The sequence below is a fragment of the Podarcis gaigeae genome (genome assembly GCF_964106915.1).
Source record: "Podarcis gaigeae genome assembly, chromosome: 6".
Classification (NCBI taxonomy): Eukaryota; Metazoa; Chordata; class Lepidosauria; order Squamata; family Lacertidae; genus Podarcis; species Podarcis gaigeae.
In genome coordinates, this window is record NC_139682.1 from 61,652,770 (window position 1) to 61,669,850 (window position 17,081).

Here is a 17,081-nt window from a genome sequence, read left to right on the forward strand (position 1 = left end):
CTGAGAAACAAGTCTACTAAGGCATCTCTTAAACATATGCAATTCTTTTGTACTTCTTTGCAGAAACCAGGCTTGCTTGGAGAGCCTCCAGGTGTGCTGCTTCAGACAATGTTAGGAATGGGTGCTGTGCCATCAGTGACCACAGACATGGGGAATCACGGAGAAGCACGCAATTGCAAGTAACATTTCGATTGCTGTTATAGTAGCAAACGCCCGCTTCAAAAATATGCTTCTGACTCAGGTGGTGAACCTCAGTCCTGGAAGCCTAATGCAGCTTTCCAGGCCCCTCAGTCTTGGCTTTCGGGACTCTTTCCCAGGGCATATTCCTTGGCCATGGATCACCCTCTGTTTCAGGGTTATGACCCACAATGGACCTGCTGCGCAAGTGCTTTTCTCTGTCTCGAATGTGTCTTTGAACTCTTGCTTGCCTGAATTGAACAATGTTTGTGTGGAGGGGTATGGGTGCATGCAGATACCTCTGACTTTTTATGTGGTAGCCTGTTGTACAATGCAGCCCACTGAACCAAGGTAGAGAGCCATAGTCGTTGCTCCGCCCACTTTTGCATGTGGACCTTGGAAGGTTGTCCATGAGGGAATGTGGCCCTTGAGGTAAAAAAAGGACCTCCCACAGTGCATATATAATTAAGAACAGCAGCCCCTTTAGATAGCATGCTCTTGGCTTTGTTTTAGCAACTGCGTTAGAAACGAGAATGTTTAACAAAGACAGTTTATGGGTAGCTATGGTTGTTTGCCATGGCGGATTTCAAATACCTGGTAGAGGGACTGCAATCCTGTTATAGGATAAAGTTAAATAGTCCTAGAATTGCAGAGTTAGAAGGGACCCTGAGTATCATCCAGTCCAAACCAAATGCAGAACTATGCAGTTTGTCTCATACAAGGATCGAATACGCAACCTTTGCATGTGTGGAAGAAGGCAGCAGAAAAAAACAATGGGCATATCGCCATGTATTTTTTTAAAAAAATGTCTTAATGAAAGCTCTACTCCAGTTCTACACATGTTCCTTCAAGAGGCTTCCATGTTTTGCATTTCCCACTTCCTCTGTCACTCCCTGTTTAGTTACAGAACAATGAATGTCTTTGGAATGGGGGCATGGGCGTAGCCAGGATTTGAGGGGGGGGCAGGACCATCGTGATTGGTCAGTTAAGTATTTCTATCGTTTTGCTTGATCTAGGGTGGCAGCTGCCCCTCCCTGCCCCCTTGGCTAGTCCCATGGCTCAGGGGTGGGGTAGACGGACAGGAAACGGGGGCAGGGGCAGGAGGGCCTGAAGGAAAGCGTGGCTGGCACCATTTTATTGTAGGTCCAAATTGTTTCCTCTGTAATAAAGAGGAGGTGGACTGACATACTGCTGGGCTGGAATGGCCAGTATGTGATGGCAGTTCTGGAAGGAGTCTATGTCTTATGTTCCTCTTGTTAGCAGATGGTGGCCCTCCTATTACTTGACAATTCAGGTGTTTTCAGGTATGAGGCGCCGTAGCTTTCTCCTTCACCACAGAAGATTCTTCCTAATGCTTTCTTGCCTAAGGCATCTTCTTTTAATTCTTCTCTGTGAAATTTTAAAGCACAAGATCCCGCTTTTCAGTCACTAGCAATGGTTAAGGTGTAAGACCAGTTGTATACATAGCAAAGTTAGAGAGTCTTTTGAGTTTTAATGTATTTCCTTGCCGGCTGCTAGAATTATCTTTTCTGCTGCGATCATTTAAATAGATTTCTCAGTGCTTTTCACATAATAAACAACATGAGCATGATGTTCTAGTAATAATTCTTGCCTAATATAGCTTCCTTTTTTTCCATTTATGGTTGGCTGCGCAGTATCTAATCGGACTGCAGCTCAAACGCCGGTTGCAACAGGGATTGGCATGCTGCCATTCTTTCCAAATCAGCATGTATCTGGACAAGCAGTGCCAAGGCAAAACAACACGCAGGACAAGCTGTCAACCGCAGTAGGACTGACAGAAGGCAGTGGCTCAGGGTCCCAGGGTTACCTGCAAAGCTTACCAAATGTCACTGCTGGAGGCTTACGGGCGGGACATCTCAAGCAACAAGGCCAGGCAAAGAGCCCAGATTCAAGCTTGGGGGTAAGAAGTTGAGTACATTATTTAAAAAAAAAAAAATGTTTTCAAAACTTGTTTTGTTTTTTTACCGATAACTTTGTTTTATTATCGTTGTAAACTGCTTCGAATTTATTTTGCTTCTATTTACATTCAAGAGGTGTATAAATTTTGTAAGTTTAGTACAGTCGTACCTTGGAAGTCAAATGGAATCCATTCCGGAAGTCTGTTTGGATTCCAAAACATTTGGAAACCAAAGCATGGCTTCTGATTGCTTGCAGGAAGCTCCTGCAGCCAATCAGAAGCCCCACTGGACGTTCAGGTTCCAAAGAACGTTTGCAAACCAGAACAGTCACTTCCGGGTTTGCAGCATTTGAGTGCCAAGGTGTTTGGGATCCAAAGTATGACTGTATTGCAGTTCCATTCGGGTGCTGGTGTTGTTAAAGTCCATAGGAAATAACACCTTCATGTAATATTTCCATTACTGTTCATTCTTAATTTCACATGGATTTAAAACCACTTCTTATTCTTGCAGGAGATGACATGTTAGTGCTGTTTAATAATAACTACCCAGCTGAAATTTTATATTTGTAATTATTCTGTGTGGGGGTTTTATTGTGCAGCAGAATCTGATGTATAGATAATCAATGTTTCTTTTATGATGTAAAGTATATTATATTTAGTTAAAATTTCAAAACAGTGCATTGGGACCAGTGCAGAGATAATTAAATGGGCTTTCTAAACTGCAGTTAAGAAGAGTTAGGTCACGATATCATCAGCACTTTACATTGATTGCATTGAATTCCACTGCCTGTATTAACCACGGTGCAACACTGCATTATCATTGCCAGTGACATTAACTGCAGTTATCTGAAACAGGCTTAAATAAACGAACGAACAAATGAATGCGTGAATATGGCTATCGGTCATGGATGCTTTTGTTGTGATTCCTGCATTCCAGGAGGTTCAACTAGATGACCCTCAGGGTCTCTTTCAACTACAACACCACCACCAAAAGCCCCCATAAAATCTTAACCAAGATTTGAAATCTAAATTGCTTTCAGTCATATCAAGAGTGTTATGGAGAGGGAAGAGTATTTATTCTTGGGCAAGGAATAAATGCAGGGTACTTTGGAAACACATTTTTAACTGGAGCCTTTTTGCATTAACATAATTTCCATGTAAGTGGTGGTTTGCAAGGCGTCCGCTAGGAGTAAATAGATGTATGTTTTTGCTGTGTTGATAAAAACTGGGCCCGTGGTTCTTCCTTTGTCTTTCAAGAAACAATGACTGGAAAGTGAGGAAGAGTCATACAATTCTTATCCATTCACGCCTTATGCGTATACAACTTATAAAAATTCAGAGTGGGGGCAAGATTCAATATGGCGCCTGTAAATGAAATACAACTTCCTCTTGCTCCTCTCCCCTGTCCTGCTCACATCTGCTCTGGGTGTGTCTCCCAACCCACCAGAGAATGCATAAATGAGGATAACGTAGTGAGGAAGAGTTGTTGTCATTTAGTCTTGTCCGACTCTTCGTGACCCCATGGACCAGAGCACGCCAGACACTCCTGTCTTCCACTGCCTCCCGCAGCTCGGTCAAACTTATGTTTGTAGCTTCGAGAACACTGTGCAACCATCTCGTCCTCTGTCGTCCCCTTCTCCTTGTGCCCTCCATCTTTCCCAACATCAGGGTCTTTTCCAGGGAGTCTTCTCTTCTCACGAGGTGGCCAAAGTATTGGAGCTTCAGCTTTAGGATCCGTCCTTCCAGTGAGCACTCAGGGCTGATTTCCTTAAGAATGGGTGCATTTGATCTTTTTGCAGTCCATGGGACTCTCAAGAGTCTCCTCCAGCACCATCATTCAAAAGCATCAATTCTTCGGCGATCAGCCTTCTTTATGGTCCAGCTTTCACTTCCATACATCACTACTGGGAAAATCATAGCTTTTACTATACGGGCCTTTGTTGGCAAGGTGATGTCTCTGCTTTTTAAGATGCTGTCTAGGTTTGTCATTGCTTTTCTCCCACGACAAGGCAGTGATCCATGAAGGAGGGTGAGGAAGAGAGGAAGGGTTAAATCCCATTTATAGAAGCAGAAGTCCACTGCACAAACAGGATAGCACAGCTGAATATCATTCTTAGACCCTTTTTTTGCTTTTGTTTATTTCTATACCCATTTTCTCTCTTCATCTCTGCACATAGGCACCCACCCTAAACAGCTGATTGCCATATTGCTGATTTACTGTTTCCTGCCTTATATAGGATTATAGAATTGCAGCCTGACTCTCTTCAGCTCTTTGGGTCTATATTATGAGAAGTAAAATTTCCCTAATAGGATGTTTAATTTCAATATCTGTTCAAAATGTATTTTTTTATGTTGTTCAACCTTTAGTAGAAGTGTCGACATTTTATTCGCTTTTTACTTCAGAGTTCTTCAAAAAACCAGACCTCTCTGCTGGGGGAACCTCCCAAGGAGATCCACCTGAGTACCAATCCCTACTTGAACTTGGCAAGTGTGCTGCCTTCAGTCTGTCTTTCAGGTAAGCAGGTAACCGGTGCCTCTGAAGGCAACCCTTGGGTTTTCTCAAGAGGGGGAGTGTGGTTACTGTAGTTGTAAATAATGCCAGTGACCGCGGTATTTCAAATTATTTAAAAATAATCTTTCATTTTAAGAAGATCACCATTAAAAGAAAAAATTATCAGGTATACTGGGCCGAGGCTGTTTAGGGCTTTAAAGGTCAGCTTCAACACTTTGAATTGTGCCCGGAAACGTACAGGGAGCCAATGTAGTTCTTTCAGGAACGGTGTTATGTGGTCTCGGCGGCCGCTCCCAGTCACCAGTTGCATTCTGGATTAATTGTAGTTTCTGGGTCACCTTCAAAGGTAGCCCCACGTAGAGCGCATTGAAGTAATCCAAGTGGAAGATTACTAGAGCATGCACCACTCACCTTCACTGGATTTTGCCTTCTTAATCTAATTTCATCCACAGTCTCAACTAAACTGTGTGTCTTAACTAAACTGTGTGACATAACAGTCAGTGTTCCACCTATTTAACTCCAAGAAAATGCTGATAACGAAAGCCAAAATACTACATGATATGTTGACTTGCCAAGTGACAGCAGGGCCCACCCACTTTGGATTAGGCCCACGGTTGGGGGTGGGGGGCGTATATCTTAATCCTTTCTTTGCACACCAAAGCCTCCGCTCTATGAGCTGCTATTAGTTGCAAGGGGAAACGTGTGTCTTAATTTAATTCTGCTAGTTTTGCCTCTGTAGCTAATTGCAACTATGCGTGTGTGTGAGTTTCAGAACTGCAATAGGGTAGGGTACAGTGGGACAACCCTCACTGAATGCCCATAGTCCCAGTTAAAAATGGGAGTCCCCTACAGCTGTTTTTACAGAAAGGATTTACTTGGAAGCACCAAAAGCAAAGCTCCAACATAATATGCAGTTTAGCCCTAAGGCCAGAGCCTACCCCTTATGAGACAAACATAGGGGTTTCCATCCTTGTGCAAATGCGCAGAGGTGGGGAGGCATTTATGGTGAGAATTGGCAGTCCTAGTGCTTTGCGTATTCCACTGATTGTTCACCACAAATGCTCTATGTTATTTTTAGCTCATTTTCTCCCAGCTAGGTTCCTGGCTCAGGAGAAAACAGCCTTAAGAGAGCATTTGCAGGAGCTAATCAGAAGGTGGGGTGCTCCTTTCCCCCCGATTCTCCTCTACAAAAAGCCTCTGAGCCTCTGCATTTGATCTGGCCTGGTGCCTTACCACCTCTCTGTCATGCTCCCTAGATACCGGAAGTTGAGGAACTGTGATTCCCAGTTATAACTTTAAGTAAATGACTACAGCCTACCCCTTTTAATCAGGAACCTAGGGCACCATGATGATACAGAAGCATAAATAGAAGGCAGAATAGTAGTGAAAAGACAGAAAAGATTTATACAAACTTAAATGCCTGCTCTATCTCTTCCCAAGTGTTGGTAGAGGCTTCTAATCGAGGCCTAGATTCTGATATTAATTAAGAGAGAAGCCAATGGTTAGTCAGCAAAATTGCCCCGTTCTGTATTACTGCCAGAATTTCATGAATTTTATACTTCGATGAAGAATAAGATCTTCAATCAGGGTGATAACCAAGTGCTCAACATCACTCCTTCCTTTTTCAGCCTAGCTTTGGCCTTTGGGGCTGTGGATTGATGGTGAATGTTCTGTTTTAGATGAAGCCTTGTTTTCAATCTTATAGGACATGTAAGAATGCTTTTTTTCTTCTTTGAGCAGCAGCAGTTGCCAGCAAAGCCAGTAATACTAAGCAGCAGGCCGGACTTTCAAATAACTCACTCAGTGCTGCAGCTGCTCAGGGAACCACAGCGCAACAACCGGTGGAAAGCTATTTTAACTATTCACCGCAGTATGAGGATTACACACAGGTATGTGGCTTGAATATGGTTTCATTGCAGCTGGTGGCTGTGTGTTTTGTTTGGGTCAGAGTTTGTTATAAAAGCATGACTAGGTTCTAGGCAGATGATCATTTAAGGAGACCCATAAATTATCATGCATTAAAAGCATCAGACAGTGAGTCAGATTTCTAGCTGGTAAATGTTTTGTGTGATGTAAGGAATGGTATAAGCTTTGGAATACCATTCACAGAGTCATGAACCTTTCTGTGCAGGAAACTGATAAAGGTGAATAAAATTGTTTATGTCTCGGTTTTGAATAGAACATTGAGAGGAAAAGTATAACTATTACCTGTCTGCATTTTGCCACTTTTTTAGTTCTTGTGAATTTGCCTGGTCTGCCTTGTGTGTTTCGCTGCTAATTGTGGAAACTGTTGACAGCAGGATTCTGTAGGTCTCTGCTGGCAGACAATCCTGCTGTCAACAGCTTTTCATACATTTAATGGGAGTAGAAACAAATGGCACCATTTAATATGGAAGCAAGCGAGGCAGATGATTCTAAATTGGTGAGGTGCTGCTAATAGTGCACCTGGAACCACATGGCAAAGTATGTCCTGTAGACCCAGTACAACTCGAGAGGGATCACCAGCACTGTTTTCCATTCAGGAAGTTTCTGACACTGATGAGAAGTAGCTGTGGCATGCAGACACACATGTACAACACTGTTTTAAGGCTTGGGGGAAGTTGATCTAGTTGAGGTGCTACAGCAGCTTAGTTTATTGAATCCTGAAAGAGAGAATTAAGATCATTCGCTAATCAGCTGGTTTGATTAAGTTTCTCACTGGCATTTCTCATAATTTATTTAATCCATGCCGAAAGTGCTGAGCTGTGAATGTTGCTGGGAAAGCCGCCTTTTCCTCTGTGAACATGGGGCTGAATTAGCTTTTACCAGACCAGCCCCCCTCAAATAAACACACTGTAGCTACTAGCTTGTTATCGATTATGCAAGCCAGGGTGCAGCAAAACTAACGATTAATTCACCAAATACAGCATTTATAAAAGAAAATGTAATAAAAGATAAATTTATTCATATAAAAATTGACATAACAAGCAATTCTAAGTAAATTCTACCTTAGCTTGTGATGAATGTCGCTAAACAGATGGCAAGACTTGGATTTAGTCTTCTGTTTTAACTCAGTTTATCTAACCTGCACAAATTCTAGTTGGCCTTTCATCCTCTTCTTTATTTTTTTCTGGACAGTCAGTCAGTATACATAATAGAGGCCAACAGGTCATTAAAAATAGGTCTCATGGCAACTTCAGCCTGGTTGGTTTTAAACTAGTCTTGCAAATATTTTCAAAAGCCAGAGTGTAAGTCAGTTTGTGTCACATTGACATTCTCATCCAAGTGTATAAAGACATTGCAACCTGTTAGCCAAGAAGCATTATTTGCTGTAATACTCAAAGTTATCTTTCAGCCAAGACAGAGGATTTTACATTTGAGAAATATAGATAAGCACGCAAGGGCAGAAACTTGGATGACTGCAACAACAGTTACACTAAGTAAGGTCCTGAGAACAGGATGCTGGAATAGATGGGCAAGAATTTTCTTATGCTTTGAGCTGTTTTCCACAAATTGAAATACTTGTCACAGGGACTGTATTGGTTTCTTTCTAAATTAAAGGATGTGCCTAATAGATGGAGCCAATCTATTAATTCTCCTGTAGCTGTGCAAATTACTGTATAAATTATAGGATTATGATTGTCAAAATATCTCAAGACACTGAGTATTAAACACTTTCCAGTACTGTACTTCCTGAAAAACCTTAAAGTTATAAACCTGTTAGATATTGTTGGGGGATTAAAGCTGATAAATCAAGGAATCAACTAGGTAAGCACATATAAAAACACAAAATATTGCTGAGTGATTTGCTATAGGAAATGAAAGAGAATAGGTCAGAGGGAGCAGAGAAAGCACCACCTTAACTTTCTCTTGCATTCAGATGGAGCAGATTGATCCAGATTAACAAAAACATGCATATGTATTTGTTTTTGCAAAGCTTGTGCTTTTAATATCTCATAACGAGCATATTAATCATGGTGCAAAATTGCAGAAGTTGATAAATTAAAAATTGCCTTGTCTTTTGCAGGATTCAGTCCAGCAGTGGTATCAACAATATGCCCAGACATACCATACCATCCAAACTAGAGTAGGGGAATTAGAAAATGGTGGCTCAGAGGTAAGTGGATGATGATTGAGTATGCTTCACCAGTAGCCTATGTCAAGGTTGTCAGTAAACAAGGCTAGATTTTGAAATTCAACCAAAGTAACAGATTACATAGCACTTCTTATAATTTTCTCCCTGAAGTTCTTTCAGTAAGCATATTTCAGAATCTTCAGGACACCTGTGTGCCATGAAGTAACCAAACACTATTTGAATAATTATTATTTTTTCTTTGCAAACTTGAGCTTATCCTTCTTAAAAGGAGAAAAAAAATAGGCTAGGCAGTGTGAACCATAGAATTCTGAATTTCCATATTTGCGGGATTCTTTTCGTAAATGAAAATTATCCAGGGTTTTTATAGGATAGGTATTTGTTGGTAGTAGAAACATTCCTTTAATGGAATGAGGTGCATTCCTCTAATGTTTATGTTCTGCATTTATACCGTATTTTTCGCCCCATAGGACGCGCCGGCCCATAAGGCGCACCTAGTTTTTTGGGAGGGAAATAAAGGGGGGAGAATTATTTTTCCCCCCCCCAGGCACGGGGCGGGGGCGGGGGAAGCCCAAGCTTCCCCCGACCCTAGCCCCCAGAACAGACAGCTCTCCACAAGCCGTGGGAGCCCAGCGCTGGGCTCCCACGGCTTGCGGAGAGCTGTGCGAAGCCTGCATTCGCCCCATAGGACGCACACACATTTCCTCTTCATTTTTGGAGGGGAAAAAGTGTGTCCTATAGGGCGAAAAATACGGTAATTGCCTGCGTTTTCCTTAGCTGATCTGGGCACAGGAAATCAAGAAAATTGTTCATTGGGCTCTAGCAAAATCTCAATACCATTGTCAAAACGCCTGTAATTTTAGGGAAGCATTTTAACAAGGTTATGTAGCATAGTTTACAGCATCTGAAAAATAGAATGAACTGGTTTTCATTGGTGTTTGGGGTAAAACATCTCCCAAGTTTGGTACTGACCATGTTTCTGGCTCAGATATCTAAGAAAAAAATATACTCTCACCAAACAGTAAAGGGAGATTCTCAGAGATACTTTGCCTTTAAGAAACTTAACTACTTTTGAATACAGACAACAACAGATTTGTGTGTGCCCCTTTGAGGTGCGACTGCACACGTGCACATTGCAGAGACCCAGAAGTGGTAGGAAAAGCAGGCACAGTCGAATGGGCTTATGCACCCTCTTGCTGTCACACGTCATGACCTGGAGTGCAACCCCTGCGCAAATCGGGGGTTGCCTGCACATTGACACTCTCATCTTTCTGTCACAGAATTTATGATTGTTTCTCCCAGAAATATGTCTCTCTTTCTGTTCAGTGGCCAGCAACCGTAGTGCTTCCCTTTCTGTGTTTTCTCCATGTAGGAATCTGATAGTGGAGTGTATGGGGACTTCAGTAGCTACTTGCAAGTCATGCCATCGTATTACGCTGCCACCCAGGGGTCCTTCCATCCAGGCATTTTGCCACTGGCGCCTCAAAACCCACTGAAGGTAAGAGGAAAGCGTTGGCACGCTTATTCCTGATGCAGCCGATAAATTACACTACACATCTGTGATGGATAGCCTTTCAGCATTCTCATGTATTTTTAAATAGTATGCAAATGAGAAATTTCGTTAGGTACAGCTTTCCAAATGCAGTGGTGGAGTAGGGTGAAAGTGCAATAAATAAATAAGCTAGAATTGCTTCACACATACATATGAAATGTAGTCAAATTTTTATATTATATATAGAGAGAGTGAAGCAGAGAGACCAATTTGGAAAAGTTCTGCATACTAGTCTGTTTCTCTGTTGGCACCTACATGTTGCTAGGTTGATGTCTTGTGCTGCCACCTAGTGTTCAGTAAACGCATAATGCAGCTTAAGAATTTGTCAGGGCTGCTATACAAAGTCTTTTGACTTCATTGCGTTGCTATTGAAAAACATTCCAAGTAGCCTTATGGTTTGTCCTAGTCCACTTATTTTATTTACGTAACTAGATCTAGTGTTGGTCATCCTTAGAGAGCAGTATAGTTTGCTTATAGAAAGGATAATTCAGTATTCTTTCAAATAACTGCACACACGTTGCTGTAATAATGGACTTTTATGATGTTTAGATGACACCAATAAGAAATGAAAAGCGGGGCTCTTCGTACCTCATCACCACTCCAGAAGATGGCCCAGTGGAATACGTTGGTCAGCAAACTCAGGGCTCGGGAGTACATTATGCAGAATTGTATCTTAAAAGAAAACGTGTTTATTAAGATCAGCATCTTGCTTGGAGTCAAAGCCACATTCATGCCATCCTTACCTTTCACTTTTAATATGTATTGTAGATACTGGAGAACCAATCTATGTAGTTTCTCTGAGTAAATTTGTGTGTGGGGAGCTACTAATGGCAGATACCCTCCAGACTAGTTTCTATGCATTGAGTGACAATTAAGTTATTTCTTAAGCTCTTAAAGAAATGGCAGCTTTGCCCCCTTGAGAATGTCTCACGAAGCAATAAAATAACAGTGAGAGGAAATGTTCTTTGCTGAGAAAGTTGCAGTGGTAGTCTTAAAGAAACAATTGTGCTGGGTTTTTCCTCCTTCAGAGATTTAGATTCTTGGCTGCAAGGTTAAATTCATGTTTATTCCTGATAGCAATATTCCTTTATTGGCTTTAATGGGGCTTGCATATTGGATTACAGCCCAGACAATGGTTAGGTTGAGTATAATCATTGCAGTACAGTCTAGTCAAAGTAGGCAGATCTTTTCTGGATTAAAAAAATAATAAAATAGCAGTTGTAGCTGCTAAAGTGGAAGTACACTAGGAAGATACCAACGCACTTCATTAAAATAAATGGTTGCTGGCAATACCAAGTGTGCATGACAAAATTTCCATGAAGAGAATTGATACTAGCTGTGCATTTATAGTCTTAGGCTTCTAGGTCTATTTCTTGTTAATTGGTTTCTTTGGGGAAAAATAATGTGAATTTCCATTTAGTATCCAGTGGAACTGAATGCTTAGCTATCTTACTGACTTGCATTTAGTTTAAGGATCTATCTGCTCCACACCCTATGTCTATACTACAGTACTCTTGATTAATCACTGCCGCCTTGGAAATTCTTCAGTATCTTTTCTTGCACTTTATAACCATGGCAATTATTTGTGTTCACTGGAACTGGGTGGAATGTGGTGTATTCATGCTTTTTGCTGGCTTTTAATTTATTTCTAACTAACATTCACAGAAAGCTACTTTCCTGTTGTTTGGAACATGTTTGAAATAACCAATACAGCTGCCATTTTCCATAGTGACCCCAATTTGTAGGTTTTTGTTTCTGAAGTAAGATTTAAAATGCATGAGGCCCAGCATCAGCAATGGTAAAATCTGCAGTGGGAGGTTATGAAGAAATGTACATCAATGAAGGCAGCATAGCTTGTCTCCAGTGAAGAGAGATCAAGGTAAGCCTATTGAAATCCAGTCAGATTTAAAGTTAGGTGCAGTTTACAAGTTTCTTGATTAGGAGGCTGTTATATAAAACTAATATACATTATTCAGAAGTAACAGAACGTCATAGCGAGATTTTTCTTCTCTGTGTTTAGTATTATTCACATTGAATGTATCTTTTCTGAGCAATCAATTTCTCTGTAAATAAATTGGCAAGCTACACTGAAGTATAAAGCTGGCGTGGCTTATTGTGTGCTCCTGAAGGTACATTGTGAATGTTGGGGAGGGGGGAAAGGCCTGTTGTGAAGCTGAGAAAGGGGGAGGAGTTGTGTCCTATGAATGCATAGTCTTGTGGCACATTTTAAATACACTTAGGGTGCTATAAAAAGCAAGCCATGTCAAATATCAGCAGGGCTACCTTTCTGAAAACTTGATTTGTTGAGCTAGTTGAATATTTGTAACCCTAGTACATGACAACTCTTTTCTTGAAAAGTCAGTGATCGCCTAAAGTGTATGTGTGGTATTGTTAACATGACTGGAGGTCATATTGCTTGAATTTTTTAAGTTTCTAGGACAGGCTGGGCAACCTCCAGGCACCATAGTTACCCCCTCACCTCTGACCTAGAAGCGCTGCTCTATTTAATTCACGTTGTACTTATGTACCAACCTATTTGCACAGTAAGGGCCCAGATTTTCACAGCAAACTGGCTGCCAGTGCCAGTGAGGTTATAGCTGGCGCTGTGATTCTCCCAACAGTTTGACTTCACCTTGAGAGGTGCACTCAAGACAGCAACACCCCTTGAGAAATGTTGTCTCAGCTACGAATGAAGGCAATGCATTAATATTAATTGATAAAATCTTTATTTTTTATAAGAATAACAAAGTGCATACAGAGTACAGTGGGGGGGAACAGGCAGTATTTGCAAGAGGGTTACTTGATAGCATTTCTAATTTGTTACACATTACATTATTGCAAATTCTGAATAATTCCTGAAAAGCAATATCTGACTTTAGGAAAAAAGACCAGCCTCCAAATTAGTCTTCCAAGACAAGCAAATTCACAGAGTAGGGCAAGCATGCATTCTGGCCCCAGAGCTTGTACATGACTCTCTCTTCAATGCAGAACATACTGAATCCTACTTCTTTTCTAGCAAGTGCACAATGCAGGAATAATGTACATCCATCCCCCTACTCCAGCTTGGCATATGTTATCTCTTGTAATATCTTCATTTACAGAGTATGCATTAAAATCCAGGCACCATTCAGCCTTGCTGGAGAAATGTCTTCAATTGTCACTTGCAATCTGTTACCCAATAAAAACCCCAAATGTTGTCATGCTTCAGTGGTCTTTCCCCTGACATTATTTTTGCACCCCTAAGATTATAGAGTTTTCCTTTTAAAAGAGAAGGAAAATATGAGAAGGACTGACTTCTGTGATGTAGAAATTTTGGACTAGATCAGAATGCTCCAGGACAAAGTGCCAATGGTGTCTGGATTTTAATGAATATACTAAAAGCAAATGCTACAAATATATATCAAGAGGGAGAAACAATGCTGCAATGACAGGAGTTACTTCAGGTTTGCTGAACACAAACCACTTTTGCGAGTTGATGCAAGCTCAAAAAGTAGCTTGGGATGTGTGGCACAGATCCAAAGTCCCTTTGTGTGTAGGACAAAACTGGTGTTGGATTCCAACCAAAGTTATCTAGCACACCTCCTTAATATTCATTTTTGAATGCTGTCAAGAACATTTCTATTTATCTGCCATGATTAACATTTAATGACAGCCACTACACTGTTTGGAAATCATCTTTTGCTCTCTAATACAACATGATTCAAACTTTGTATAGGCACATATCACTTAACAAGTAGCCTTAAAAGATTTTTTCCCCCTCCCTCTAAAGTACTTGGCCCAGCAGCTGAGATCCTACAGGTAGACCTGTTGGCACAGATATATAAAATGTTCAGCAATGTTCTCTGCTGCTTATTGGCTACTCAAACAGAAAAACCCTTTTCAGACACAACATTACCAAAGTACAAAATTACACTAGGTAATAAAAAGGCCTTGTACACTTTTCAAAACATTTAAGTGGCAAGTATAAAATGCATGGATTACATTTTTTGGATAAGTGCTTCAAATCCTTGAATCAGATTGTGAAAGCTTGTCCGCTCACCTGGGTCTTGAACCCAACACTTCCCCATCAGTTGGTTAACCTAGTAAATGAAAAGGGTACGTTATGGCTTACACATCGAAAGATTCGGACATTAAGTTTGTGTCCACATATACAAATTGTGATTAAAAGAGCTTTTTCCTGTGAAAGCTCATAAACATCAAACTGATGGGAATTTGCCCAACACAAGACGATGCATAATAATTCTTAATGCCTTACCTCTGGTGGGCAATTTTTAGGACATGGCAAACGTTTGCCTTCTCCTAATACCCGCACAAGCCGTGTCACTGTCATCTGGCCTTGAGTTGGTCCAATCATATTCAGGAATTCCTGTAAGTTATGAAAACCCACGTTTAATCTCATTTCTCTATTAGTAAGAGGGTACGGCTGGGCTGGGTGCAAGAGTCAAGGGAGAGGGTAGGAGTGGTGCCTGCTTGATGACAAGGGCCCAAAGATAGGTAGCAGAACCTTGGACTATTGGTGTGGAGGTGGGTGAAGAGAGGTTAACGATGGGAATAGTTGGGATATGTATGCATGCACAGCTGCCATTCCAAAGACCAGCAATGTTGGGTTGTACATAGGTAGAAGGGGAGGGAGCATGGGCACTGGGGTGGAGGGTTACGATAAATGGAATGCAAACAAAAGCAAGTAAGTCAAACTGGCAGAACCCAGGCTTCAGTTTATTCAATGAACCCCTCCTTCCCTCTTTGTTGACCTGTTGTGTCTAGCTAACCAAGGATTGGGACGCCCAACCACTTAGGAACAGTTTCACATCTTTGCAAAGGATGGACCCCTAAAAGTGAAATTTCCCAAAATAGAGAGGGTGAGGGTGTGTGTGTGTGTGTGTGTGTGTGTGTGTTAGTCACACAAGAACCAAGTGTCCTCCAGGTCAAGCTCAGCACAACTTTAAAGTACAGGGAGCCTGCGCTGGGAGAGTTTTAAAGGCACCCAAAGAGAAGTTTAAGAACTGGTAACCCAATTTTATAATGACTATATCCTATATCCAGTGCTTTTTTTTTCAGGAGGTACTCAAAGAGGTGCAGGTAGTTTATACCCTTAACTGTAACAACTTCATGGTGAGTACTGGCACCTATTTGTCTAGAAAAAAAAAGCACTGGCTATATATCAAATTGCTTTCTTAAGATCCCTAGACAACCAAAAGTAGTAATGGTTCTCCTGTGAACATAAATAACTAGTTTCAAACAGAAATCATGGGACCATCTTTATAAAGTATGATCATTCTCATCAAATAAAAGGTCTATGTTCATCCTTTCATTTCATCCCAACTTAAGCTTAGGAGTTTCATAAGTGCTTCGGGGATGGTGAACAACATTCCCCTAAATGCAGTGTTATCCATGTATGTACACACTTAACTGCCCTGAAATCTGGGACTTTTAAAGATTATTGGGGGGGGGGGAAGGACCCCTTAAAGCACTTACACACACTTTACTCTTATTTTGGAAGAAAGCATATGGGAAAGAACTTTTCCTTTCACAGCTACTTACTGCCATTGGACTGCATGCAGGATCACAGTAGGTCAGTAGCTCATAGAGGGTCACTCCAAAAGACCAAACGTCTGAAGCAATGTAGAATTTGCTCTGCAGTAAGCATTCAGGAGCATACCTGTAACCATATAACACTTTCAATTACTTTTGGTACAACTGCGGCACAAAAGCCAAAACTCACTTTGCATCATTAAATAGTGGAATTCTGGATAGTGATGTTGCCGCTGCAACAGAAACTACTAAGATGACTCCATATGCTTCACACAAAAGTATTATGCATCAATAACAAGAAATAAACAAATATTGAAATAATTAAAGGTAGGAGAAGATTGTAAAGAGAAACAAATATCAAAGTAAGGACTAATCTACACTGGTCAGTTAAAAACATTAGAAACGTGTTATAAAAATGTGACACCAGAAGGCGCTGTAGAGCAGTGAGCCATCGTCAATGTAAAATTGCATTGAGAGCTTATACTACTTTTTAAATAGTGCTTTCCAGATCAGTATAGATCCAGATTCAGGCAAAGACAACTATGAGGCACTTTATAGTTTTGCAAGTAATTCCTATACCTAACCATAAATGTAAGCATAAAATGCATCAATAAATACATGTTCATGCCACCACCTGTCAGACTGCTCTTGAACTAGAAAATGCAATACAAGAACCCTTTCTTATGGTCAAGTGATCATTATCAAGTTAAAACTCCCATTACTTATTGATAACACCTACCATGAGGATAATCCGTAGTGACACACAGTGCAGTTTCAGCTAAAAATAGTATCTCTTGCAGCAAAAACTTACTAGCTTGTCACTATATATCTCTCTTTCTTCCTTACCAGAACACAGGGCTGTCTTTTTCATCATTGACTTTGTAATATTCCTTATCCGTCTCAATTGCTTTGGTTAGCCCGAAGTCCCCAATCTTCACTCTCTGTTCATTTTCAACTAGAACATTCCTTGCAGCTAAGTCTCGATGAACATACTGTTGAGATCCCAAGTAGTCCATTCCCTGATGGTTGAAGACACACAAAATTTCAAGTATTGTTTCATTCTCTAGCAATTAATTGCTTTCTACCTCAAGCACCTCTAACAATGTTCTTTAGAATTTGTACACCCAATCCTTCTGTTTGGTAAGCTTTTCAGTGCTCATAGTCTCAACCTCCTACAGAACCAGCTAGAGTTTTGGAACTAAAGCACATGGCAGTGTGAAGAATCCCTAGGCCTTAGGCTCTTTTTACTTTTTCTAAAAAGTCCTCTGTTTCTGCTGCTGCTTGGTTACATATAAATTAGCCAGAGAGAAAATTAGCA

At 40.9% G+C, this 17,081-nt stretch overlaps 2 protein-coding genes across 5 annotated transcripts in view; one reads left to right on the plus strand and one right to left on the minus strand.

The window, feature by feature from the left end:
- Positions 1–12,330, plus strand: part of RAVER2 (ribonucleoprotein, PTB binding 2) — a 45,946-nt gene extending 33,616 nt beyond the window's left edge. For all 4 annotated transcript variants that reach the window (XM_083742866.1, XM_083742865.1, XM_083742863.1 and 1 more), the window contains 7 exons: positions 64–175; positions 1,833–2,098; positions 4,499–4,610; positions 6,348–6,496; positions 8,614–8,703; positions 10,052–10,177; positions 10,781–12,330. In XM_083742866.1, the coding sequence (XP_083598992.1) occupies positions 64–175; positions 1,833–2,098; positions 4,499–4,610; positions 6,348–6,496; positions 8,614–8,703; positions 10,052–10,177; positions 10,781–10,927 (1,002 nt within the window). In that variant the 3' untranslated portion in view covers positions 10,928–12,330. The remainder of the gene's footprint in view (positions 1–63; positions 176–1,832; positions 2,099–4,498; positions 4,611–6,347; positions 6,497–8,613; positions 8,704–10,051; positions 10,178–10,780) is intronic.
- Positions 12,331–12,940: 610 nt separating this feature from the next.
- The window catches only part of JAK1 (Janus kinase 1), a 32,656-nt gene continuing 28,515 nt past the window's right edge, over positions 12,941–17,081 (minus strand). Inside the window, exons 22-25 of the mRNA XM_083742845.1 lie at positions 16,610–16,782; positions 15,773–15,890; positions 14,487–14,597; positions 12,941–14,310 (exon numbers count right to left, since the gene is read on the minus strand). Coding sequence (XP_083598971.1) covers positions 14,209–14,310; positions 14,487–14,597; positions 15,773–15,890; positions 16,610–16,782 — 504 coding nt within the window. The 3' untranslated portion in view covers positions 12,941–14,208. The remainder of the gene's footprint in view (positions 14,311–14,486; positions 14,598–15,772; positions 15,891–16,609; positions 16,783–17,081) is intronic.